This window comes from Pyrgilauda ruficollis, unplaced genomic scaffold, assembly GCF_017590135.1.
Source record: "Pyrgilauda ruficollis isolate IOZ18807 unplaced genomic scaffold, ASM1759013v1 scaffold38, whole genome shotgun sequence".
Taxonomy (NCBI): domain Eukaryota; kingdom Metazoa; phylum Chordata; class Aves; order Passeriformes; family Passeridae; genus Pyrgilauda; species Pyrgilauda ruficollis.
This window is the reverse complement of record NW_024525267.1, coordinates 487,387-513,145: the sequence shown is the minus strand read 5'-3', so window position 1 is coordinate 513,145 and position 25,759 is coordinate 487,387. Positions and strand designations below refer to the sequence as shown.

The 25,759-nt window shown below is 40.2% G+C and overlaps 1 protein-coding gene across 1 annotated transcript in view; it reads left to right on the top strand.

Annotated features, from left to right (window-relative positions):
- The window catches only part of CLMN (calmin), a 73,432-nt gene that overhangs the window by 36,008 nt on the left and 11,665 nt on the right, over nucleotides 1-25,759 (top strand). The window contains exons 2-8 of the mRNA XM_041476350.1: nucleotides 14,075-14,136; nucleotides 16,647-16,742; nucleotides 18,306-18,389; nucleotides 20,877-20,969; nucleotides 22,222-22,409; nucleotides 24,161-24,354; nucleotides 25,310-25,392. Coding sequence (XP_041332284.1) covers nucleotides 14,075-14,136; nucleotides 16,647-16,742; nucleotides 18,306-18,389; nucleotides 20,877-20,969; nucleotides 22,222-22,409; nucleotides 24,161-24,354; nucleotides 25,310-25,392 — 800 coding nt within the window. The remainder of the gene's footprint in view (nucleotides 1-14,074; nucleotides 14,137-16,646; nucleotides 16,743-18,305; nucleotides 18,390-20,876; nucleotides 20,970-22,221; nucleotides 22,410-24,160; nucleotides 24,355-25,309; nucleotides 25,393-25,759) is intronic.

Below are 25,759 nucleotides of genomic sequence, written 5' to 3'. Positions count from 1 at the left end.
CCTGGCATACCATGCGAAGTGTGATTTAAAAGAGCAAGGCTTGAGACGTAACTGGATTTCTTGTATGACATCAGACAAATCAATCAAATTAACTTGTTTGTGAAATCAGTACAGTGGTAATTTCTTATGTTTGACCCTGAAATTGCATGGATCAATTTTATAAGTGTCTAAAAATCCAGAGGAAAAGGGTCAGTTTATACCAGCAGAAGGTTTATCCTTTGACTGGCAATTCCTTCTGAAACCAGATAATTTCGTCTCTTAACCCCGTGGCAGCTTCCTTTCCAGTGAGGTTCTCTAGAAGACTGCTGTATCTCACTTAGTGGGCAAAGGTTATGTTCTTTATGCAGTGAGATCTCCGTTGAAACTGTAAATACTTGTCTAAGTACTTTTTGTTGTTATTTAGAAAATTTTAAACTGTTCATAAACTCAAAGTTTTCATTTCTCTTCATGTTGTGTGTGACAAAAATATGTCCTTTGCTATATAATTGTGCTTATATACCTGATTGTATTTTTTTTTTAATAGAGAGAGTTGGCTGAAAGTGTCTAAGTGGAAGGATTTATATAATTAAGCTTTAAAATCCTATGTTTAATGGTCATAGAAGTCAATCAATTGATTATTGTTTTTTCCAGTGGAGACATATGAGACAATACTGGCATTTGTAAAAGCCACCAGTTATCTCCATTTTTTACTTTTCTGGCCAAGGTAGGAGAGGAAGACAAGATTTGTCTTGGGAATTTGAATGATCCATTGTCCTTTTTTGTCATCTGTTAATGTCAGTGTCTTTGTTTGCTTACACATGTGATGTTTAATGTGACCATCCTACAAAAACAGCTATAAAATTAAACCTCTTCACTGTTAAAAGAACAGAGTAACTATTATTTATTATTTTATTTATAATGAAATGATCTACAGATTAAATCTGTTTGTTTTAGAAGATAAATAAAAGCTAAATCCTGATGCTTGAGCTGTGGATGCTGTCAAGGAAGAGCCTCTGTGGGACACAGCTGTGCCCAGAACGCTGCAGGATGTGAGATGAGTGAGGACCTTAAAGAGGTGTGCTGCATGTTGTGGTGTCATAGCATCAAATCCTGATTAAATTATGTGCTTAGGGATTTCTGACAAGCTTTTTGTGCTTAATTACCACCCACGTGTTTCATCTGGCATGGAATTTTAAGTAATTATATTGCTGTCTTTAGCCCATACATGCTTTCTTTGCATTTATCAACTGCTGATCTCCAGCAGGGCAGCAAAGCCCTCTTCTGACAGTGTGTATCCACTTAGAGGATTCCCACCTACTCTGCACACACCACAGAAAATGAACTGTTCATGTTATTGGTGTGGCTGTTGCTGACCATTTGAAAACAAACAAAAAGTGAAATTACTGGTCTGTCAGCCAGATGCAGCTGTAGGCAATAGTGTGAGCTGACTGGCAGTAAAACAGCGTGGAGTGAAGTTATTTTTCAATCAAGTTAGGCTTTACCCTACTAATCCACTGAAACTGCAAAGGCTGTTTTCAGTAAACTCGCTGCTTATTAAATGGGAGCCAAAGCCAAAGGAAATCCACTTAAGAAAGAAAAGTTAAACAATGTAATTCTGCAGCTGTAGAAATAAATTGAAATAGAGAAGGTGTATTTTCAAAGCCATTCTTGCAGCTAAATTGCAGTCATAATTATTAATGGAAAAAATAAACTAAAGGGTAACCATGAAAAGTGTCTGTGAAGTTACACTAAAACAAAATTCCCATCCTGACTTTCCTGGTGACTTTCTTATGCATGTCATGTTGGTGAGCAAGGGAGGAACGACCTGGTGATGAAGTTCAGTTGTAACATTTTCTCCTCTGTTACTTCCAGGATCAGTGACTTCCAGGGTTAGTAGGTAAAAGGTGTTTGTGTCTTTACGACTTCACTGCACTGGGGTCAATATACAGGTGCAAACAAAGCCAGCACAAGAGAGGCACACTGCTGTATCAAGCCTGTTGGCATTCCTTCCTTAGCTGTGCAAATGATGTTACTGATCAGCAGTTTTGGTATTGTTGGATAGATGAATGATGAAAGCCATCTTAGGAATTCCTTGTTTACTAAACATTAGGGCCTGACTTTATAGTCAGTGTTTGTGGGTTCAATTTCAAGTTAGCTTCAAAGTATGAATGATTGCACTGTTACAGATGAGAAGCACAGAGCATGAAAATTTACCCAAGGCCTGAAAGGAATTCCCACAGGCATTTAAGATTTTGAGCCTTCTCCTTGACATACCTTATGTAGGATTTTTTTTATAGAGGTCATACTCTGGTGTCCATGATCTTCCTAGCGGTATTTTGTAGTAGAATCTAAATGCTGTTTTTCATTGAGAGTAATTTTATTTTTTTTAATGATACCTCAGTTTCAAAGTAGCATCTTCTTCTTAAAGACTTGGTGTTTCCCTGTTGCCATGCAAGAGGCTGCAACCCTGATTTTTTTTTTTTTTTCTCTATGAAGATTTCATTGTGTTTCTAATCCTGAGGGGAGCTGACTGTATGATCATGTTTTAGTCATGATTACTCAATTCTCTGGTCTGACTTTGCTTTTACTATGGGTACTGCAAGTGCTTTGATGGTGCTCATTGCCATGCACACTTCAAGCCTGCCAGAGTCCTTGGAATACTGAATAATGTCTTTCCATGATCTCAAAATGACACACAATGGGGATATGTGAACTCTGGCTCTCAAAATCCATTAGTCATGTCTCATATTTCTGAAATGTTCTGTTTGTTTTAAGTCATTTCATACAGCTGTAAAGAGCAGAAACTCCTCACAAGAGTTATGCTTCTCAACTTAAAACCAGGCTCTTGCAACAAAGCAGCTGCTGGCTGGCATGAGCCAGGCAAGGCACCGATTGCTGCACAGGACCATCTGCAAAAGCTTCTCAGCTGAAAGCACATGCAAAGGCAGAATGGCTCTGTCGTGGCTCTAACACAGCTCTGTAAGATACCTGGGCTTCTCATAAAAGAATCTTGTACAAGTCATATACAGACAGTCTTGAAACAGCTTTGAAATCTCTAGGTCTGAGCACAGACAGGGCCTGAGTGAGGAGATTTTGTCATCCCATTCACCTGCAGTGCCAAGGCCCATGCTTGTACCAGCTCACCTGATCTCAGTGCTGCTGACAAGGGGTTCAGACATCAGGGTCTGTGTGCAGTGCAGCCTTCCTTATGCTCTTATGCTTTTGGTGTCTTTTCCTATTTTACTGGACTGTCCAGCTCCTTACGGATTGCCATAAGGAACTGGAGTGCATGGTTCTGACAGCATTGGTGTCCTTTTCTGCTGTTCTTCCATCCATCCATCCATCCATCCATCCATCCATCCATCCATCCATCTCATTTCCTATGGTTAAAGAAAAATGGAGGCTAAAGTACTGATTTTTTCCTATTGGGGAGCATGCATATTCCAGCTCTAAAGGTAACTGGAGCCTAAAGAAGGTGGAGGTATCACCTATTAGCCATATCCAGCACATACCAGCATTCCTCAGGGCTGAAATTGCCAAGTGTGCCTGTCAGAGAGAGGAAAAAGAGGCAGAACAGAAGCTGACTGATTAGAGCTCTTCTGACTCCTCCAGCAGCAGGAATGCTGTCAGCCCTCATGCTCTGCGTTATTCCCATTGCACAACATTCCTGATTTGATATGGCAAATGGATAAAAAACCAGGAGGAACATGCGCTAACCATAATCCTGTTGTTAGGGCTTGGGGTGAGATGCAAGGCAGTGCAACAAGGGGAGCAAGAGTGAGCTCATGTGATAGTGTTTGTAAATGTAAGTGCTCCTGGGCCAAGGGCTGCTGTACACAGTAGGCCAGCTCTGCCACCAAAATGTGGCTTGACCCTGCCCTTGTGCTGGCCCTCCCTCTCATGCCAAAATGCCTTTATTCCCCTCCTAGGGACTGTGACATATATTGGAAGGTCTGCCTTTCTCCGGAATATCTGATTAACTTCTTGAGTACAAGCTAATATAACAAATGAATGGCTTACGTCCTGTTTGAAGTGTATCTCTTAAACACATCTCAGGAGGGATCGTTACGCATGCTGGACACAGTTCAAAGCAACAAAATACGTCTTCTTTCCCTGAGCTTTTTTTTTTAAATTTAATTTTAAACTTGGCTTTTGGAAAGATGTGATAATGCCATATGAGCACTTCAGATTGTATTAAAGGAAGGGCTTGTTGCATGCGTGAGAATTGGTCCCTGAAGTTCTTGCTGCCCCCATTTGCTTCTTTGTAACAGAACACACTGCTATGTCTTGTCCCCAGGGATGAAAAAGTCTGATAAAGAGGATGACAGAGCTGATGAGCTTGAAGGTACAGTGCAAACACACTGTATAGTTACGTAGTAATGGGGTTTTGCTTGAAAGAAGATTTTCTTGCTATGGGTAAAACTGTACATGAGGAATGTCTCTCTGGTAGTCTTTGGAAATGTCCATAAACAGCACAGATATTTGCTTGGCACTGAAATCCAAATCCTTTTTCGTTTGCCTTTCCTTCTGAGTGAATGTTCCATGTTTTGGCTATGAAGGGCAGAGTGTGAATTTTCATAGTTCCTGCCATGTTCTCATTTGAACTTTGGAAAATAGTTGCAAAAAATAGCAAGGTAGAGAGGTGCTGGCTGTCTTGGAAGCTACAGGTGAGGTATTTAATAGCAAAGTGAGGAGGCGTGTCAGTGTCAGTGTTGAAGATGCATGAAGTGTGTACAGCTCACTGTGCTGTGGTTTTTGATAACATTGGTTTAATGCCATAAAATGGTACTATTTTATTGTTGGATCCTCAGAACAAGAGAGCTCATGCACACATTCCTCTTCCTTGGGTTTTCATCCTGGTAGATTTGTACAAACCTGCCTTCAGGCACGTAGCTAAAAATGTGGAGCTCCATCAAGAGCATCAGTCAGTCACTTGAGGGCTGCATTTCCACATTCTGTGAGAGTCGGGAAAAACTGGGATTCTGAGTGTTACTGCAGGTCTTAATCCAAACCCAGTCCAAGATTTTGTCTGACACCCTCTAGTTTTGATTAATTGGTAAGCTATGCCAGTATTATTTCTGAACTGTGTTCATACATTTTAACCTGGTCTTAGAGCCTGCTGGAGCAAAGGAAAGACTGCTGCTGATTTCAGAAAAATAATTTCTCTGCTCACTTTTGAATAATACTCAGGACTTTCAGCTCACAATTCCCTGTGCTACCTAAAGCAGTGCTCACCAGGGTGCAGAGGGGACCAGGCTTTCTGCTGTGCTGCCCACAAAGCCTGTGTTAGTGCTAGAGGGGCCAGGCTTGGGATCTTGTGGGGGAGACTGCATGATTGACTTTGCTGAACACTTAGAATTTTGCCATCCTTAGTCTGCCTGTAGCTTCTTCTGTGACAGCCACCCTTTCTGGAAAAGCAGGAGTAACTCTCTTGAAGCCTCCTAGAATACCTCCCAACAGGTCATTTAATTCAAATGGCAACTCCTCCGGAGTGTGTACTGGTACAGCATGCTGGAATATGCCAGGCTCTTGCATTTTATAAAATGTATCTTAAAAAGGATTTCTACTGTAGTTCAGCTTTTTATCCATTTTAATCTAACTTTGGGAGCCTACAGTGTGCCTTCATCAATTTTTGAATGGTGGTTGCCTTGCACTGCAGTACAGCACCTTATATAGTGTAGTTCCCACCTCTTACTCAGTTTTTGGTTTTGTGTTCCTCTCTGTCCCTCCAAAAGAGGCTTGTACTCTCTACTTCACATCACATGTCTGGCCCACAATGAACAAAGCATCTGCTTATTCCTCCAAAGCCAGAGGATTTTTCTCTAGTAAATATTAATCTCCAAAAATCTCTTCAATCTTTTGCTCTTAGAGTTGCGTGTATTTCTGCATGTCTCTAATATTCACCTGATTACCATGCTCCTCACTTTATTTCTTCTGTGCTGCTTATTGGCTTTGATAAGAGACATTAAAAGGAAGAATAAGTGGGATAGAGGCAGTAGACAGCGTGGCTCTGGATTCTGCATATCCGTACGAGGCCGCTCCATTTGTTGAGCACACCAGTAGGTTTTGGTGGTCCCTGCACTGGGTTACTCCTTCTGGCTTTTACTACTGCTCTTTCAGTTCTGCAAATATATATCTACGTTTTACTTCTGAACCTCTTTGAGTGCTGTGGTGTCCAGAAGGCTTTTTAAGCATTCCTTGGTTTGAATGACGTATTGGCCAGGTAATCTCGAGGTGTTTGGGGACAGTGGGGGAAGCAGAAAAGATAAATCCAGAAGCCACCAGCTCCCCAACAAGTAATTATTTGTGATTTCAAGGCTTTTTCAAGGTAGTTCTGTGACATGTTCATGGTTGCCTCTCCTTACCAGATTTTAGAAAATGAAACTACTGTCTTTTAAGTTTCCCACAGGTAAAGGCAAATTCCAAAGATGATGATATGCCTCTGGCAGTTGTCTTCTCAGCCTTTCTGTACCATCCTCTGGTGCTTTAAAGATCCTGGTTAATAACAGGGAGAATTAAAGACTGATTTGTCTAAAGAAGCTCAGGAAACTGCCTGGGACTCTGCTGTGGAAAGTGGATGTGTTGCCAGTCCCCTGCTCCTGTGTTTTCTTCATTCTACTCGCAGATTTAATTACAATGGTTTCAAATGCATAAAAATACAGTTAAACACCAACCTGTTAACATTAACTGACAAATATAGGAAACAGTGGGACTCTGGGCACGTGCTAGTTCTCATCTGATTCTGAATGTCAAGAAATCCCTGACACATAATGTGTTTGGATTTTTTTTTGGCTTCTTTGCTCATCTCAAATTATTCAGGCTTTAGCACTGTTGTCAGATCTGATGTATAGCAGAATATCTTACTGCATTTCAGATATTGATGTCTCAACAAAGTTAACCAGCCAAAAGGATTTTTCTCCCTCTCTAGAAATGAAAAAATGTGAAGAATAAGGAATGCTTCACAGTTTAAGCTTTCTAAGTTTGCCATAACAAGTAAAGGTAAATGCAAAGTGGAGATGGAATGGACTGGACTCTGTGAGTAGCCCTTACTTGCTGGGTGTAGGATGGTTTCTGGAGGATGATGTATTTTTCATTTTAGATGCCACAGGATGAGAATGGAGATCTTGCCAGGGATCACTTAGAAGTGATACATAGATACTGGTGCAGATGCTGATATGGCTGTGGGACCTACTTCTCCATGTGGCAGGGAAAGGTCTGTGCTGGTAAAACCATGTCAGTGTGAACTTTATTCAAGAGCCATTTCTCTGACTGATAAGAAGATAGGGATAACTGGTACCTGGCTGAATGTGGCAACTATGATTTTGTTAGTTTCAGAGGAGTGCTCCTGATTTTATTTTTGATCAGGTACAGGGAATCTGACCGAATATACTCAGGTAGGTAGAAAAGGTGCAAGAGGTTGAAATTGAAGTTAAGCATTGTGCTTTAAAGCAGAGTTCAATATGCCAGCAATGACAGGGGTGGGATATTTTGCCCGCTGCAGAGCTGGGGACCTCAGTCCCTTCAAGAAACATCAGCAGTCCCAGGAGGTGAACCATTTGCAGAAGTCAGTACTAGTGCAGCAAGCAGCACTGGAACATCATGGGCGAGGAACAACTCTTGAACCACAATGTTATTGGTTGTTTTTGCATTTCTCCTAATGGCACCTGTTGGTAACAGCAAATCCTGTTTCATTTCATACAGAAGGAGGTATTATGGTCCTTGAACAGCGTGTAATAAACCACAAGAGGTGCTCTGCACAGCCTGAAAACCCCTTGCTGGATCAACACTTAAGTCACTTTTTAGATCAATTTCAAACCTGTTGAATTTAACCTAGTTAATACTGTATTTGGCTCCAGCAATCTTCATGGTAAACACTGATGTCTGTTTCATTCAGTGTTCAGAACAGAATTGCATTTATCTTTTCTAACCTTGTCAGATTTTGTTTCATAACATTCCTGGTATGTAAATAAGAAATTTTGTTGTTCTGTTCAATAACATTTCCCACGTATATAGAGAGTAATGTGAATAAAGACGTTTGCTTTGTGGTTGAAGGGTACATGGAGGAGAATCTTTACCATCTGCCACTACTAAATTAGTTTTCAAGGGAAAATATAAATCCCTCTTATTGGAAGCTATTTTGATCAGCTCTAATACTAATATTTTATGTAGGATTTCTCTTCCAAAGCCCAACAGAATTTACAAGTAAATTAATCTAATTCTTTGGCAAGAGAAACATCTGTCTCAGACATTATGAGGATTGAAGAACTAAGAGTTTTTTAGAAATCTCATATTCGTCTTGTAGTATTTGTCTGGTGCATGTAATCATAATACACCAATTGCAGCAGTAAATATTTTGCTATAACCAGACACTGAAGTCCAAAGAAACCTGTTTAGCTGCAGCTAATGAAAATGTAATGCTTGGGATCATAGAATGTTTGTGTTCTGCAGCACCAACCTGAGTTTTAAAGAATTTTGAACCAATAAGACTTGGACTCTGCAACTTTGATGGAATGAAAAAGCCTCAAGCTTTCAACACCTGCCATAGAAATTTAATAAGAACCCTAATAAATGGGTCAGTTTCAACAAACAATTAACTTAACAACTTCATCTGGAGGGCTTAGAGGCCCTGTTCATAAGAGGTAACTTGAGAGCAGACTCATGTTATATAGTGTAGTTAATGTTTGCTTTAGAAAACCAGGGTTTTTAAGATTTAATATTTCATGTGCTCCAGATTACATCAAATTGGCATATGGTACACAACAAAGCCTACAACCCCTGTATAGATCAAAGAGAAAATTTATATTAATCTTCTAAGCTGTTTGGGGATTTCTTAAGCACAAGGAAAATATAGAATTCACAGGAATTCATAAGCTTATAAAATTAATTTTGTAGGCAATTTGGCTAAAATTTTTCCTTATATTTTGATTATGCCTTTAAAATTCACACTCCTACAAATATGGAGATTTTTATGTGCAAGTACTGAGTATTCACAGAGGAGTGTTGCTGGACTGCACCATATACATGAGAGGAATGTTTTGAGCTGTTTTTTCATCCACTTGTGAAAACATTTAATAGAAATTATGTCTCTGAGCATTCATAGTTCAACGTGTTTAATGTAACTCTGTGTTGACATGAAACAAAAGTACAAAATTTAATTGTGCTTTTCCCTGCCCTACTTTACACATTTAATCTTAAACTCTCCAGTTTTTTTGCTGTCAGTTGCTACCCCCGCACCCAGTCTCTCTTGCTCACCCCGCTTTTCCTTTTGTTACAGTACACCTTTAATCATCCTCCCCATGCCAGATGTGTTGCTTACATGTGCTGTGTCCTTGGGCTGTGCACCTGAACTTTGTCCCATGTATTGTATTTGAACAGTAGAAGGTCTCCTGGACAAGGATCTGTACTTCCCTAGGGCTGTCTGTATCCGGTATCTGTCATCAGCATCCTGCATCTAGTGCCTGACCATGTACTCTAACTAATGGCATGGTCTTTGTTTGCCCATAGGCAATTACTTGCATCTATCATCATCTCAAATGAGCATTTTTAGGTAAAATCCATTTTCTAAGATGTCAGTCTGGCTTCCTTTGTGAACACTGTTTGCAGAGAAAGGATTATTCAGAATTGTTGGTATGACGCCTAGTAATCAGAAATACCTAAGCTGTGTCACAGTGCAGGAATACCCAGTTTAAAATCCAGTTCTCATTTTATTTAGTGGCCTGGAGTTCAAAAGTGGATTGTTCAATGTGTGCTCATTAGAGACTGATTGATTGCTTAACTCTATGAACGTGAGTTTGGGGATGAGGAAGGCAGGAGAGGAATTTGCATTTCCCAAGACAGGGCATCTGAACCACATCCCACTTTGGAGTTAGGCTGTAGTATTTAATTATCATACGTTTCCCCATCTATTTTTGTTGTGTAATAAGAAGTGTAATTTTCTCCTGATCAAAGACATTGGCAAATGCTGGGATACATCCAGAGCCATGCACATTATAAACTGGTTCTGTGGTGGCCACTGGGTACTTACGAAGTGAATATGGGGCGATTTTCCTGGCAAGTTACTGCCTCTGCAGCCAAGAGTGGCTAAAGCATCCTGTGTCACAGTTAGATGGACAACACCAGCATTTCCATCTTGAAGACTTGCTTCTTGTTAATAGTGAGTGTATCTATAGAGGCTGAGTTTGTGGTAGAAAGAAGGAAGCTGGATTTTGTGCTTATTATAAAACTGGAACTTGGCAAGATGTCCAGAAGGTAAGTTGTAAGTGGATCTACAAGCCAGCTTGGCCTGTTGTGAAGGTTTTAACGTCATTTGATGATGATATCCTAGATGAAATGCTAATTGGTTTGGAAGCAAATTTAAGTGACCTTCTGCTTTGCTTTGGGAGTAATATCCATACATGCAAATCAAGCAGTTTCCTGAAACTATGTAATTATACACTGACAAGTGTTCTACTCAAATCAGCTTCCATGTTTCATAATTCCTTGAAGTGCCCAGCCCCATGGTGGTGTGCCTCAGAGGATTATTCATAACTGGTTCTACAACAACAGAATAAATAGTATTTAGAAGCAAATCAATATTTGCTATCTCCAATTTGCTGTTGAACATAGAGGCTCTTAGGGATTGGCTTCCTGCAGGTGATGCAAACACTAGTGACCTTTGAGGAGATTTGGGAGGGGGAGAAATTGCATTAACAAATGCCCAAGGAATTTCTAGACTGATGGGGAAGGAAATAGTGCCACACAGGAAAGCAGCCAAACTCCCTTGTGCATTAGCAGCTTAACCTTGAATTTTGCCCAAGTGGTTTTTGAACTAGCTTAGTTTTACTCTTTGAGGAATTAGTTGTCTTTGCCGTACGATTTTATGAAGCAGTATGTCTTTGTGAATATTGAATACTGACTAGGGTGCAGTTACTGGGGCTGAGCCAAATTCTGCCAAATTCTGCTGTCCTCTAGGACACAGCTGTGGGGCATAGATCTGTGGGGTATACAATAGGGTACACCCAATCCTAACAGTACACCTTTTTCTTCTCCAATGGCTTCTTTCCCTCTAAATTATTGCAGTTAATGCCTGTCAGTGCCCTACCCATGCACTTTGATAAAAACACTGTGCCTCTTACACCCTCCTGTGAAAGCATGTTGTAGTTGGGCTTACTGGAAGAGTGTGGAAGACCCAGCTTCTGTGAGCGGTCAGAATTTGTCTCTATAATTTTCCTCTTATATCAAAGTCTGAGCTGAGCTGAATCAAAAAGGCAGTTCCTGACTTTTTACCTTCCAGCATTATATCTTTCAATTCAACCCTCACAGCAGGCATCCTTCTTTTCCAGTATAGGATTTGTTTACAGGCCGGCCATATGGTGGGTGTAATTATTATTTTATAATAGTGTTATTGCTCTCTAGCTGCCCAGTAAACACAGTGCAGTTTTAGTAAACTATATGCGTAAGTATAGGAACTTTGGACTTGAATGATTTTCTTCACTTTCATATAATATTAGGTGTGAAAGAGAAAAAAATATTCTATTTAATTTATAGAAACTGCGTAAAGTTTATAGAGTCTCTACAATCATCTTAAATGAAAGGATTGTGGAGAGGAGGGGCTGTACTGAAACTGGGAGGTCCCCAACACTGGAGCAGAATAGCAGTTAAAGGTGCACACCAGTAAATACCTGTGCTGAACTTTTCCCATTAAATCTGCCATCCAGCATATGGACTGCATTAGGGGTTTGTGTGCCTTGGGGATTTTATAAACACATTTCCTCTCCTGTCCTCTTCCCCTTCCAGTTACTGTTGCTTTAGAATTTTACAGAATCAAATAGTGCCCATTCTGGGGTCATCACTCTTCCTGGAAAGAAGCTGTTTGCCACAGAGACAAATTCATCTCAGAAACCTGTCTATGTATGCAAGTGCTTTCCTGAATGTGCCTTTTTTTAATGTTTGGTGTGTGAGCTTCCCAAAGCAGTAATACCAGCTTGGCTCACCCATCCTTTGAGGCATATGTGCAACTCCTGATTTGCATCGTGGCAGAATTTCTGCAGCAAAATTAGGAGCCAGTGTGTGCTCAGTTTTATGGATGATCTGTAAATAAACACAGCTCTCTTTTGCATCCTTATTTACACTGAAAGTGAAGGTTGCCAAAGTGACTGGTGAAAAATATGACAAGAAACGAAGCCTCTGATGAGACCAGAAAACACTGTATTTGCTTCTGTAAATTCTTCTATGCTACCTTTTTGATTTTGATTGACATTGGAAATCTTTATATCCAGCCCATTTGATAATGTCTCCTTTTTCTTGTCTGAAGCCTGGCACTGGTGCCCATCCAAGCATTCCTCAGCATTTCAGACAAGTTTAATGGGTGTTGCCTATGCCTACTGCTAGCACCTGTTCTGTACACCTGTATTTGAACAAAAAGAAGTATATCTGGGAACAATTCTAGCTTAACCTCCACCCACTGTCAAAGGTTAATTTTAACAGCTCGATTGTCGAAGTTACACCCTGGGTGACACACAGCACTTCTGCTGCTCAGCCGTGGCTGTGGGAGTGAGTGCATGGAAACCCAGTTCTGAAGCTGAGGTGCTGAAGAAAGCGAAGCCCAAGAAATATGTGACACATCTCTCAGTTTATTGTGCTTTGAGATTTGTAGGTGGTAAATGCTGTGGGTGTTTTTTACAGACACTCCGGAGTCCTAATATAATTTACAGTTTCATTGGGAGAGAGCTGTTTCAAATCTTTGCACATTCTTCTAAGACATTTTAAAAGAAAAGCCAACAGCAATAATTAGTTTGGCATTTTCTATGTTTTCTAAAGCACTTAAAGGGTAATGACTTTTTTTAACCAATCTTGGAGAAAATCAGGTTTTATGGAATAAGATGACTTAAAAGGGCTGAATGGACATCAGTGACAGATGTACTTCATGCTGAAAAGCTCTATTCCACTACATCAAAATAAGGAAAACAGTTATACATGATTAGAGGCTGCTGACCCTTTGGTTCAAATGATCAAAAAGAACAATATTAAAGTTTGATTTACAGAAGCTACTGCTTGGCCTGTAATCAGTCTGACCAATAAAAGCAATCCAGACTTTTTCAGAATGTGATTTCCCAATAGATAGGTTAGCTGTTTTTGTAGGACTGAAGAAACACAAAATGGTTTAAAAATATATTTGATATACTCTATGAGTAAATTGAAATACTAGCATATAACTAGTTTTAATGGGTTTTGTTCATAAATTGCCAGATTTCCTTAATTCAAGTGAAACTTGGTAACCACATGAGAATAATTGTCTTTAAAGTGAAATATTGCTTTGACAGTCTACTTCATTTATATTAAATATATGGTTTACTTTTTTATATTAGAAAGTAAATGAAAGCTGGTCAGTAATATGATTCTCCTTACACTCTTGCCATAGTTCACTATGGAAATGGATTCAGGAAATGGCAGATGTGATTAAAAACTCTTCAGCTGGCCCAAGAGCTGTTTGTACAGCACCCAGAGCACAGCACAGTTCTGGCGAGGACAAGCACTCCTAGTCTTATTGCAATATAAATAAAATTATTCTTCAGTCTGGGGACTTGGAATTTTGATTCTAAATGCACTAGTTAGGAGACTGGGAAGATGGGATTTCATGAGGCTTTTCCTTTCATAAATATGAAGACAAAATTGTTGTGTTGGTCCTGTTACCATGTGCATGCAAACGCATTGGAATCCACGCCAGCCCAATTTGCATGAGGGTGTCAGAGCAATAACCCTATAAATTGACATAGAAGGGTCAAGCTGCCTGCTCAGAGGGTGACAACACTGGAAAGCTGTGCACAGCACATAAATGTTCACCTCGCAGAAGCTGAACACTGAAGATTGCAAAATTAAGAAATTCATTCCTCCTGCCTTTTAAATGCATCTGCAAATGCATTTAGCTCATGTCTGGTCAAAGAAATTGAACAAAACACTGAAACTGGACCTAATATCTCCTGATTTAGGATATATTTGTTTCATTCACCAAGTTCTCATGAATTCTAACTCTTTTGTGCATCATTTTCTGGAATTTACTACCAGTTTTCCCTCTTCTGGAAAGTTAAGTCCTGTTTTTTGTTTCTGATATTTCTAGTTGAACGCGAAAATGTCCAGAAGAGGACCTTTACCAGATGGATAAACCTGCATTTGGGAAAGGTAAGACTGACAAACAGTCTTGATATTGTGATACAAGGACATAGCCATAGACAGATTGCTGTTAACTCCTCTAAAGTAGTTAAATTTTGGAAACAAAGTTGACATCTGTGCACATTTGAAGGAGAATGAGTGGAAGCTCAAAGCCTGTTCCTGGATTAATTAAACTTTATTTCCAGGTATAATGAAGGCTTGACTATCATTTATCATCTCAGGTGCGTTTAAATCTTTAATGCCATTGCCTGTTATCATGAGGGTAGAATTTTCCCATAGAATGCACCCACATAAAATCAAGTATGGTTGAGGCTCTGAGATGATGATGTCTGTCTTCTTCCCTGAACTGGAAGTTTGAACATCTGAGGACTCGTGGCTAAAGAAAGCTGTTCTTCAGAACCTGTCTTCATCCCAGATCTGAAGATGGAAAACAGTAATTCCTTATCAGTCATGTTGTAGGGGGCAATATGATGGGATCTTCACATATCCACTTACATCAGAGAGCTAAGTTTGGACATCATATCTTTAAGTTGTAATTGTTTCTTAATGACACCATAATATGGCTCTTAAACCCAAGATATTGTTCTTATTGACAGAAGATAAGTACTACCTCTCCTCAGTAGTCTGTCATGCAGAGAATATTTTTTTTGCTGTTGAGGTAAAGAGAAAAAAAAAATCTTACTATTACTGAGACAGCAGCAACTCTTAGTGTAGGATCAAGGAATGAGACCAGCTTCCTGATCTAGACAGAGCCCTAACTCAGACTGGTGATTGAGCTTCATACATACAATACATACAATGCTTTAGTATGTGCAGCTAAATTTCAAAAAGTACAGAGTGGGTTTGGGCTGACTCTCAGTTTAGTAGCTCTTGAGAAGTGATTGCATTCCAGACACAGTAAAGTAGAGGGGTTTTAGAAGAAAGGCATCACATATATAGTTGCTTAAGTCCACTACTCTGCAGTGAGTGTTTTTGAAGGCATAAAGGGATCCCCTTAAATCTCACTGGAAAATCAGAATAAGGCTAGTTGGAAATGTTTTGACTAGCAATTGCTCCCAGAGGCCTCTCAGAACCAAGACAGTGTTACATGATGCCTTCGTGAATCAGGCTCTAGGGCTTTAAACTAACTGCAGGTTTGGAACTTGTCAGAAAGGGTTGTCAAAGAAGGTCTTTGATTTACTGAAGGAAGAAGGCTGAAAAAGGCTGAAAGGGTGCTGTTAATTCTAGTGTGCCAGGCATTTGAAGTCTTAGAACCTTTGTGAGCAGGTCAGCTTTCTCTGGAGTGCATACAATTTTTTTTCCTCTCTGATTCAATAAATAAAAATGCTTTTCCGGAGAAAGGGTGAAAGCCTTTTGCTTTATTAATGCTTTATTAATGTATTTCCTGGAAATGGCATAATAAACATAACCATGTAAACAATGACAGCTTCACTGAAGCTGTTTCTAATTACAGGTGATTCCCTGAGGAGACTCACTGAGAAAGGTGTCCTCTGCCTTTATCCTCAAAGAGGCACTTCTTACAGAGTGGCTTCTTTTCTTCAGAGGCAGCAATGAAGTCTTGTACTTCTTCAAGAAACTTTTGGTGTGATCCTACTTGGGTCATCTCTTGAGAGGATCTGGCTCTGCTGATCATGGGATAATTTGGAGTAGTCAGAATTTCTGAGTTTTGTTTGTTCTTGGTTTAAGTACTGAAAGAATAGAAAGTGTTTGGGTTTTACTCTTTCAGATAAGTTATTTAATTTTGAAAGGAAAGATACTTTGCTTTCTTTCATGGAGCATTATTTAGTCTTTTGGCTAGATTAAAGACCAATAATGAAAATGTGTGGTCCCAGTTTGCCAGGAGCAGTGCTGAATTGAACAGAAGTTTCTTGCCCAAGCAAAGATGAAAAGATTGGGCTCTTTAGGCACATGTGAGTGAGTGGCACCTAAGCGGACTGTAATTGCTGCAGCTGGGACTACCCCTAAGGGCTGAGCTGACTTGGCTTTGTGCCTTGAACTGCACAAATCTACCAACATCGTAGTGAAGTGAGGAGACAGTTCCCTTTGGAGGAGTTTGCTGAGAAAAGAGACACAATATAAGCAGTTGCTTTTTAAAGTACTTAGAAAATGCTGGGAGACAGAATGGCACCACCAGAAGCCTTTCACATGAGAAGGGACATTGTGGCTGGCTGGATCATGGGCTTATTTCTGCACAAAGTGATATTTGCTTCTTCTGCTGGACATGTCTTAGTCTAAGGGATCAGCACACAACCCCTGGTTGGTTATTTCTTATTTCTTAGGCAGAGTATTTAGGGTTAGATTCTGTTATGGGAAATCTGGAATAAGTCCTTGTCTGATTTCAGTTTTAGCTCCAACATTCATAGGACAGAATTGCCACCGATGTGAAGAACAATCAGCTCTTTCTTACAGCAGGCTATGATTTACTTCTTGTATCTCTGTCTTGTAAAATTCTCCTTCCATCTCTCTGAAATCATGATGATTTATTGTTTTAAAAACTATCTGGTTTCTTTTCTTCACAGTGCAAGCCTCCTTTGAAAGTGAAGGACTTGTTTATTGATATACAAGATGGCAAAATCTTGATGGCGCTCCTGGAAGTCCTGTCAGGACAAAAGCTGGTATGTACAGAGAGGGAGGAGCCTCCATACCCTGGAGCTGGGTATGTTACAAGCAACAGTGCCTGGATATCCAAGGAATAAGGGTGAATTTGGGCCCATGTCTTGCATAATGTAGTAAGAATTTCAGCAAATTTGTTGTAATTTCCTTATGTTACCGGTGGGTGTCCTGATACAATGTAGATTTCAAGGAAATAAGACAATGAGGTGTAAATGATGGGTGATCAGTGTAATGTTCCTACCCCTGAGGGTTTTTAAGGCTTTAATACTTTAATGCTCACACATTCCATTTGGGGATTATCCAAGTTACATTACCAAGAAAACACATATTTGCTGTATAATTTTTTTAATCCCTATGTTCTGTTCTATTTTGTCTAAGATCATTATGACACTCAGTAGTTCTTCTGATGCCTGCTGTAGGTCTGAGTTTCATTCATTGATTAGATGAATCAATGAATGAAATTCATTGATTTAGACCATATTAGTAAGACTAATGAAACCTGAGTTTCATCCTGGTATCCTGACTCAGGTTTCATTAGTCATACTAATACGGTCTAAATCAGCAGGGCAAAGCTTTACTAATCAGAAACTTCTCTCCTCCTTTCTTTGTAAGAGCTGTGTAAAGTTCCGCATACCAGAAATGGAACACCCAATGCAAATATAAATGCCCAGTTGACTTTAATGTTTTCTTTCTCCATCGATCCTGTCACTAGAACTCTCCTGTGTGTGGCTACCACACTTGGGTAAGAGGAGCAGCTGTCCCACCACTGCAGATGCACCTGGTGATGCTCTGTAGTGACTGACCACCTGCATACCCTGCAGCAGGAATGCCCCCAAATGTGTGCTCACACATTCAGAGTCAAGAATATTTTTTAATATTCTTGAAGTTTGGCAGAGCTGCAGCAGAAGTAGCAGTGTCTCTATGTGCATTAACACAGATTGCATTGAGGGCCAGGCTTGAAATGAATTGAAGGGGGAGATACATCATGGTAAACCCCAGGCTATGCTTTCACAGGTCAGGGAGGAGGTGAGAGAAGGGGGTAAAATCAGCTGGCTGCATTTCTTGCTAGCTGTTTCTGGAAACATGGGATAAAAACAGTGTGTCAAAGTGGAATTGCAGGGAGACAGGCATGCAAAATCTTTCATTTCTGCCAAAGTGAAGGTTTTTTGCCTCCCACCTGCCTGTGCCTGCTATTAAAACCGCTCATGCTTCCTAATTAGGATAATTTCATTTAATTCAAGACAAAAGAAAATATTTTATTATGAATTTTCAGGCAAACCTGTTCCTGTGACTGAACATGGCTGGGGAGTGATTACATACATAATCAATGTGGCAGGTCCAAGAGAACGGTAACATCTGGAGAGCAGGAAAGCTGGTTGCTCACCCTGTTTTGCTACAATCTTGTAGTTGAAGCATTTTGCTGCTCACAAAAGATGGCAATAATTTTTCATAGATAGATATCCTTAGCTTTATTTTGCCTCAGTGCCTGTAGTGTTTTAAGCTTTGTATGATGTGATGAATAATTCCACCAGTTTTAAAAACAGTGTGGCAATATTTTTTTCTAGATGCACGAATACAAATCTTCAACCCATCGCATTTTTCGTTTGAACAACATAGCCAAAGCACTTAAGTTCTTGGAGGACAGTAATGTGAGTATTTTAAAGACTGGTCTTAATATTTTCTCTTGATGTATGCTGCAAGTTGTAATTGTTGCTAATCTGATGTGCTGCATATATGCAAGAGGAGTGTACTGCTCAAGAGGCTGTGACTTACCTTAGCAGCAAGGCTGAAAAGCCACATAAAAATGCACAACAAGAACACCTACAGAGTCTAAAGCAAGGATTATTTGCTCATTTTATATGTTAGAGTTCAACAGGATTAAAGGATCAGGAACCCAGTATTAAAAGAAAATAAAAAGAAATGCAAGTAATTTTTATGATCTGGGTTTTAGTGGCATTACTTCAGTTACACTGATGGTAGATGACTTTCTTTCCTCAGAAATACTTTCACTTATAGAAATCATCTATTTATCTGGTATACTGATTGCTGCAGCAACTGATCATGAGTCAAAAGCAAGAGAAAGTGAAACTGGGAATATGATATAAATGCATAATTCCAGGAATCAAAGCCTTTCAGGGATATAATTTCCCTCATAGTGCGTGTTGTATACCACAGCATCACTTTCTACAGTGGTAAGTGACCAAGTGTGATCAGACCCTGTAGCTGGAAATGATTCATTTCTTATTCCAAAGCCCTGTGGAAGTGGCCTGTGTGTTGTTGAGAGTATACATGGTATACTTAGATTCTCTAGAAACAGTAAACAGATATTGGGCTATTTCCTATGAAGGATTCAAGTAAGGTTAAACTTCATGGCTGAGGAGGGATCAGTGTGTGCAAAACCCTGCCTTGCATGGGATGCTCCAACAGCAATTGGTGTCACTTTGCTGCTTCCCTGCACTGAGCTTAGCTCCTGCTCCAGCAGCAGTGCTTGTCATGCAGGAGAGCTGCTGCAAACCCCAGTGCAGGAATAAGCACGATATGAGGTCTCAGCACATCTCTTGTGACTTTGTAGGTGTGGGAGGTTTAACATCCTTTGCCTTTTTCCCCAGGAGAGGATGTGAAAGGTCAAGAAGTTGTCCAGTAACTTCCAGGTGTTCCAGCCTCCCTATGGAAACTCCATCAGTAGGGGCTGATCTGGCCCTAAATGTGTACGTCTACACGTCCTCCTGTAGAACTGCTAAGAAATATTTTACATATTTGCATATTTCTTAACAGTTTCCCAGTTGATGCTTTTTACCCAAATCCAGCTAAGGCCCACTGGCAGATGAGATGATTTCTCTCTGTTGGTACCAGCGCTTGGCAGAGCTGCAGCTGAAGCTTTTCTGGTTGCCAGGACCTCACTAGGTCCTCAGTCAGCGAGGCCAGGAAGGAGGAACCTTGAATGCAGGTGGCTTTTTAATTAGTAGTGCTAAAAACTACTTTCCTCTAGATTTCCTGTTCCCTTAAAAGTAAGCAGTCAATATCTTCTAACTGATTATCTCTTCTGGGCTGGGTGACAAACACGAGCAACAGTAAGAGGATGGAGCTCACACTAAGCAGTGAAATGATAAATGTGACTTGCTCCCCGTTTTGGAGAAACTGTTATTCAAATGTACTATGTCCTAAAGGTTTTCCCATGCCAAATACCTTGGAGCTAGCAAGAAATCTGATCCTTGAAATATGACAACTAGAGATGTCTTCTTGCTAAGACTGAAAATGTTTTGCAAACCACCAGATAAAAAGTTATTTTGCTTTCCTTTTTTCAGCTTAACCAAACCGGTTAGTGAAGGGCGGTGATGAAAGTGTTGGCAAAATGCCTTGGCTGCCAAGAGCTTCAGGGTTAGCTATTAAACCCCAGTGGGTGGAACCCGACAGTGTCTGTGGAGCTGGGGCAGCAGGGTAGAGCCCTGCTGGGTGATTCATCGTGTCCGGGACTTCTCAGAGATAAATGGGCTGCTGGGCCTTAACTCGGTCTGGGTGCCATGTGCAGTACTGACAGCTTCCTTGTTTCCTCCCTCCTCCCTGACCGTTGCCAAAACCAAATCTGTGTTGTCTAAGAGAATAACATCCTGGTGTTATCAGCTGGAAAAAACCTCAGTGTGGGAAAGTCTAGAGTTTGCTTGGATTAGGCAACCCTATCCGTTGCTAACTGATTTAATGAGAACTCTGTGACAAGCTGTGTAAGGTGGGATAAGGAAGGAGAAAGGAGATGCATAGAAAAAAAGAAGTAAGCAGATATTACTAGGATTTTAGATTTTTTATATGAGAAATTACTCTCTACTTTTGTGAGTGGGGTCTACTGGATGGGGCCCCATCTTCCTCCATTTTTGTATGGAGGAAACGCACTTGTAGTCCCAAAAATGCAGAATTGAGTTAACTTCTGTTCTGCAGAGTATACTGGGGGTTTCAGATAGGAGTTCCAGGAGAAGGATGATTGTGATCAAGGCAAATTTTCATTAATACAAGATTGCAGCATTGCTTTTTTGCTGGCCTGTCAGTGGCAACAGTGGTATGGACATATCCAGTAGTCCCAGTGCATTTTTTGCATATAACTTGCTGCTTTGAATTTGGCACTGAATTTGTGATCTCTCCTACAGGTAAAGCTTGTTAGCATCGATGCAGCAGAAATAGCAGATGGAAATTCCTCTCTGGTACTTGGACTAATATGGAATATAATCTTGTTTTTTCAGGTAATAAAATTTGAATACTTTAACCATAAGTAATCAGTCTTCATGGTATCCATCTATTCCAGATGAATACTGATTTTTAAATTGGTTTTTAATCCTAAAGAACATAATTAATCATGCTAAACCTGAGCTTTTCCCCTCCTAATATACACTAATTTTATACTTGCAGCTGCTTTCATTTTACTTCATTGGACCTATTTTGATGTAAATTGGAGACAATTTAAGCCCTCATTTAACTTGGACCTGAATTAGAGCTTCAGATTACTACTTTCCCTTCTTTCCTGTGCCTTCTCAGGGTTCTGTTCCAGATTCCCTGGATCTGAACCAATGTCCTGGGTATGGTTCCAGGTCACAGTTTATTTTCAATAACCTTTACTGGATTTGGTCCAATGTGGTGGGAAATTCCATTTAGAATCACTGTTCTCTGGAGACTTACTCAACACAGCAAAAATTTGCAACTGATATACATGGTCATATGAAAGATCTCAAAGGACCTGGAACTGATAACACGTATTTGAGCCTGAAAGTTGATTTATCCCCAGGCTTATATTAAAACTGCTCCCTAACCTACCCATAGTTTGAAATTACCTTCTAGACAATCCCAAATTCTAAAGGACAGAGAGAGATGGAGGGAGGGTTCTGCAACTCTCATAAGACTGTGAGGCCCTTTCATTCTCTTGGTCTGATTTAAAAAATGGCTATAAGGTTAAAAACATGATCTCAGAGTTGCACTGGGGCTTCTCTCCCTGGCTGAGCTCCTCAGGCTAAACAGTGCTGCACAGAACCAGTGTGGCCACGCAGACTCACAGGCAAAGATGGTGTGACCAGAACCTGTTACCCTGGCAGCAGAGGGCACAGGGGGACCCAGAAGCAGCAGAGTCTCAAATGTAAGTGCTGATCAAGGACAGGAGTGCTGCTGCAGGTCACCATTTCTTGACAAAAAATATTTCACTCAAGCAATCCCTGTGAACAGAACAATTTCACTTAAACTAACTTTTCTTTCAAGGACATGTTTCTTTGCTTTTTGTTTAATTTGTGCAGTTTGGCCTGATCTGGGAGCTTGCCCTTTCTGTTGCCTGGGCTGCTGCTGGCTGTCATGCTTGTAAAATACAAGTTGAGAGTTAAAATGAACTGGTTTATAATTATCACTTAAAATTCAGTTATGGCACTGATCTCTTTAAAGTTTGCATGAAAACAAGGACACGATGCAGCCAGTGATAAAGCAGAACACTGTGTATTTCACCTTTTATTACAGATTAAGGAGCTTACAGGCAACCTCAACAGGAACTCCTCCTCCTCCAGCCTGTCCTCTGGGCCCAGTGGTCCAGAATCAGACACATCCCCCAGCACTCCCAGCGTGGAGAGAAACATGTCCATTACAGTGAAGGATCAGCGGAAAGCCATCAGGGCCCTTCTAATCTGGGTTCAGAGGAAAACCAGAAAGTAAGCTAACAAACCCTTGGACAAAACAGTGTCTTGCCACCTGCCCCTCTGAAGCTGAGTCTCTTTTCTCTGTCCTGCCCCATGGGTGTGTTACCATGTGCTGTGGCTTCTTCTGCTTTTGAAGCTGGGGAGCCCAGGGTCTCTGCAGGGGGGTGTTTCACTATGACCATGTGTTCACAGCAGCCATCTGACCTTGAAGGCAGCGCTGGCTCCATGGTTTGAGTGTTAAATGTTAACTTACACTAACCTGCTTGGTGCTGTTTAAAACAGGATCATTCTCTACTCCCCAAACCCCAGCTTTCATGCAGTCTCTTTGACATCTTTTGCTGATTAAAAGTTAGGTATAACCAGGGGGTGAACTGAAAAAATAAATGTACTGAAAGACTTTATCAGCAGCCTTTTAAATTAAGCAGTAGCCCAGAGGAAGCTTCTCTGTGCACAGCAGAGTGCCTTGAAAGACAGAGCCCCTACTAGAGTCCCTCCTTCCTCAGTATTAAAGAGGGGAAGAGGATGAAACTTAAGTCACTTCTCTTGAACTTGTAACATTTGAGTGGATTTCCACTGCACAAGACATCTCTCTCCTCTTTAATAAAAAGTGGTTCTTTCACCAAAGCATTTTGTGTAGTAATGCTTTATCCTGGCAGAGTTACTGACAGGTTAAAAAACTGTAGTGTAAGATGTCTCATGTACATGCAAATGCTTGGAGTGTATTTTACATGTATTGTTATTTGAACTGGCAGAGAGTTTTAAAGAGGGCACGTGTCAAAGTTACTTATATAGGTTGGTTAGCTGAGTATTTGGTGTTTTTGTCTCTGGATTTATATCTTGCCTTTGAACACAAATTTTCTAGTATTGAAGACAAAAATTTATATCTTACATACTTGGTCCTGTGGACGGCATCCTCCCTTGGTTATCCCCAGTGAAGCTTAGGGTGCTTGTTGAGCAGATAAACTTGCCCCCTGTAGTTCACTGCTGCCAGTGCAGACCATAGAGGAAGTAGAATTTTAGTCCAAAATAATGTTGATGTTGTTATTAATACGTGGTACAAAGAAAGTGAGGACCTGAGAAGTACATGCCACAGACTTTTCAGCCCAGTCAAAGAGTGCAAATTGAAAAGATCTAATAAGAGAAAATTGTTCTTGCAACTGCAGTATTTAAAACATAATAGCATCATTGTAATCCTGTTATCTCATGATCTGTGCAGAATTTTCTATTCTTGGGCTGTATTCCATTGTAAGTTTGATGGCTGTTTTTCCTCCAAAACTTTGGGCATCTAACACTCTTGTGGTTTATGCATATGCTGACACCATTTGCATTTGGCAGATTTTCTGCTATAGAAGGCCAAGTACACAGGAATGTGAATCATTTATGCTTATGTGTTTAAATATTTAAATCTTGGAAGTATTCCCAAGCTATGGCATTAAAATGCTGGAGAGCAACAGAAACAGGAATCACAGAGACATTTGGTTTTGTGAATGTTAAATGTGGTTGCTGAATTCTTCAGGGCTTTGTTTTTACTAACTGCTTCCTACAAGCAGGTTGGTGTCAGCTGTTAGCCACACCAATTCAGTTTGTGAACCCATGTGTTTTCTGAATGTATTTCTAGATGTTGAAATCCAAAAATAACTCAAATATGACAAGTGCTACTCAGCAACCTTACATTTTAACTTACAGGAGTCTGAAAATGATGATGCCTTTACTTTGGATTTTGTAACAAACCACCCATGTAAAATGTATGTAATTCTGTTCAGGTATGGCGTTGCCGTCCAAGACTTCACAAGTAGTTGGAGGAGTGGCCTCGCTTTCTTAGCTGTCATAAAAGCCATAGATTGTACTTTGGTAGACATGAAGCATGCACTGGAGAAATCAGCACGAGAAAACCTGGAGGATGCTTTCAGCATAGCACAGAATAAACTGGGTGTCCCTCGGCTCCTGGAACCTGAAGGTAAACACATCAACTTTGGTGGGTAACACTCAGACTACAGTGACTTCATGAATATTGCATTGTGATACATACCAAAACCTCACAGTGATTAGGCTGCCGATGGGATCAGTGTGCTGAGCTTGTTTATGAGAAAAACTAAATGGTCAGTGGCTTGTAATTGTATGCTTCCAGTCATATTTGTAAGCTCCTTGAGGTCAAAGATCTTACCATGGTTTTAGCTATGTTCATGCTTAGATGCTTTGTGACATCTGCATTCTTAGAGGGCATTAATTGTTGTGCTGAGGGGTGTCTCAGTGCATTAGCACTGTTCTGTAACACCTAGGCTGCAGAGACTAAATGTCTCTCCAGGGTGAGCTGTACGAGGCTGGCACACCAGGCAAATGGAGAGATACCCATTCAAATGCATCTGCATCTTCCAGTTTTCCTTTTACAGTGCATATATACACAAAAGTATTTATAAATGTAAACCTAAGTGGTGTGTATGTGTATATAAAATATGTATAAATGGATTTCTTGTCGTTCTTTTTACTGAACGCTATGAGACCGGCGCTGGGCCTTGGTGTCATGATTGAAAGCACAATTGCACTTTCATCACCTGTTAGAAGACTGGGCCATCCTGCTAAAAATAAACCTCTGTATTGTTGCTCAACAACAGTCAACTGTCTAGTGACAACAGCATAAATGGCAGTATAAAAGTGAATGAAAAGGGAGCCCTGATCGGGGTTCAGTATGTGTTTGGAAATAGGAAAAAATGAATGTGAATAGGATATTGAGAACTCTGTCAAGTGCCATCAGCAGTGAAGAGCATCTCTCTTATCTGTCAGAAAAAAAAAAGAAGTGTTTGTAGCTGTTATTTCTGCACCCATAATGGCAGGATAAATGTCTGACAATCTGTTCCTCTGCAAGAGCGTTTCAAAGCTGTGCGTGCTCAAGCCCCTCGCGTCTGTCTCCGCAGATATCATGGTGGAGTCACCCGATGAACAGTCAATTGTGACATATGTGGCACAATTTCTGGAGCACTTCCCAGAGCTGGAAGGGGTATGTGTTTACTGCTATGTCATGCAATTTCTTTAATTTGCCTTGGTGTACGTAATAAAGTCAGATTTATTTTCTAGGTTTCTTTCTTAGCTATTTAAAATAAACAACAAACCTGGATTTAATTTTTCAGATTTTTGTTAAATCCAGTGAAATGGGCTTTCATTTGATTACTAAAATGCTGATTTTAGTAATCACCAGTGAAATGGTGATTACTAAAATGCTTTAGGTAGAATTGTGCTTTTATACATTTACATCCAGTTGTAACTCTCAGAGGTTAGAATTGGTTTCATATGAATCTGCTACTTTGCTATATCGATTTTCAGTAAGGCTGAAGTTTATTCCTTTATCTATAATGATTCATTGGACT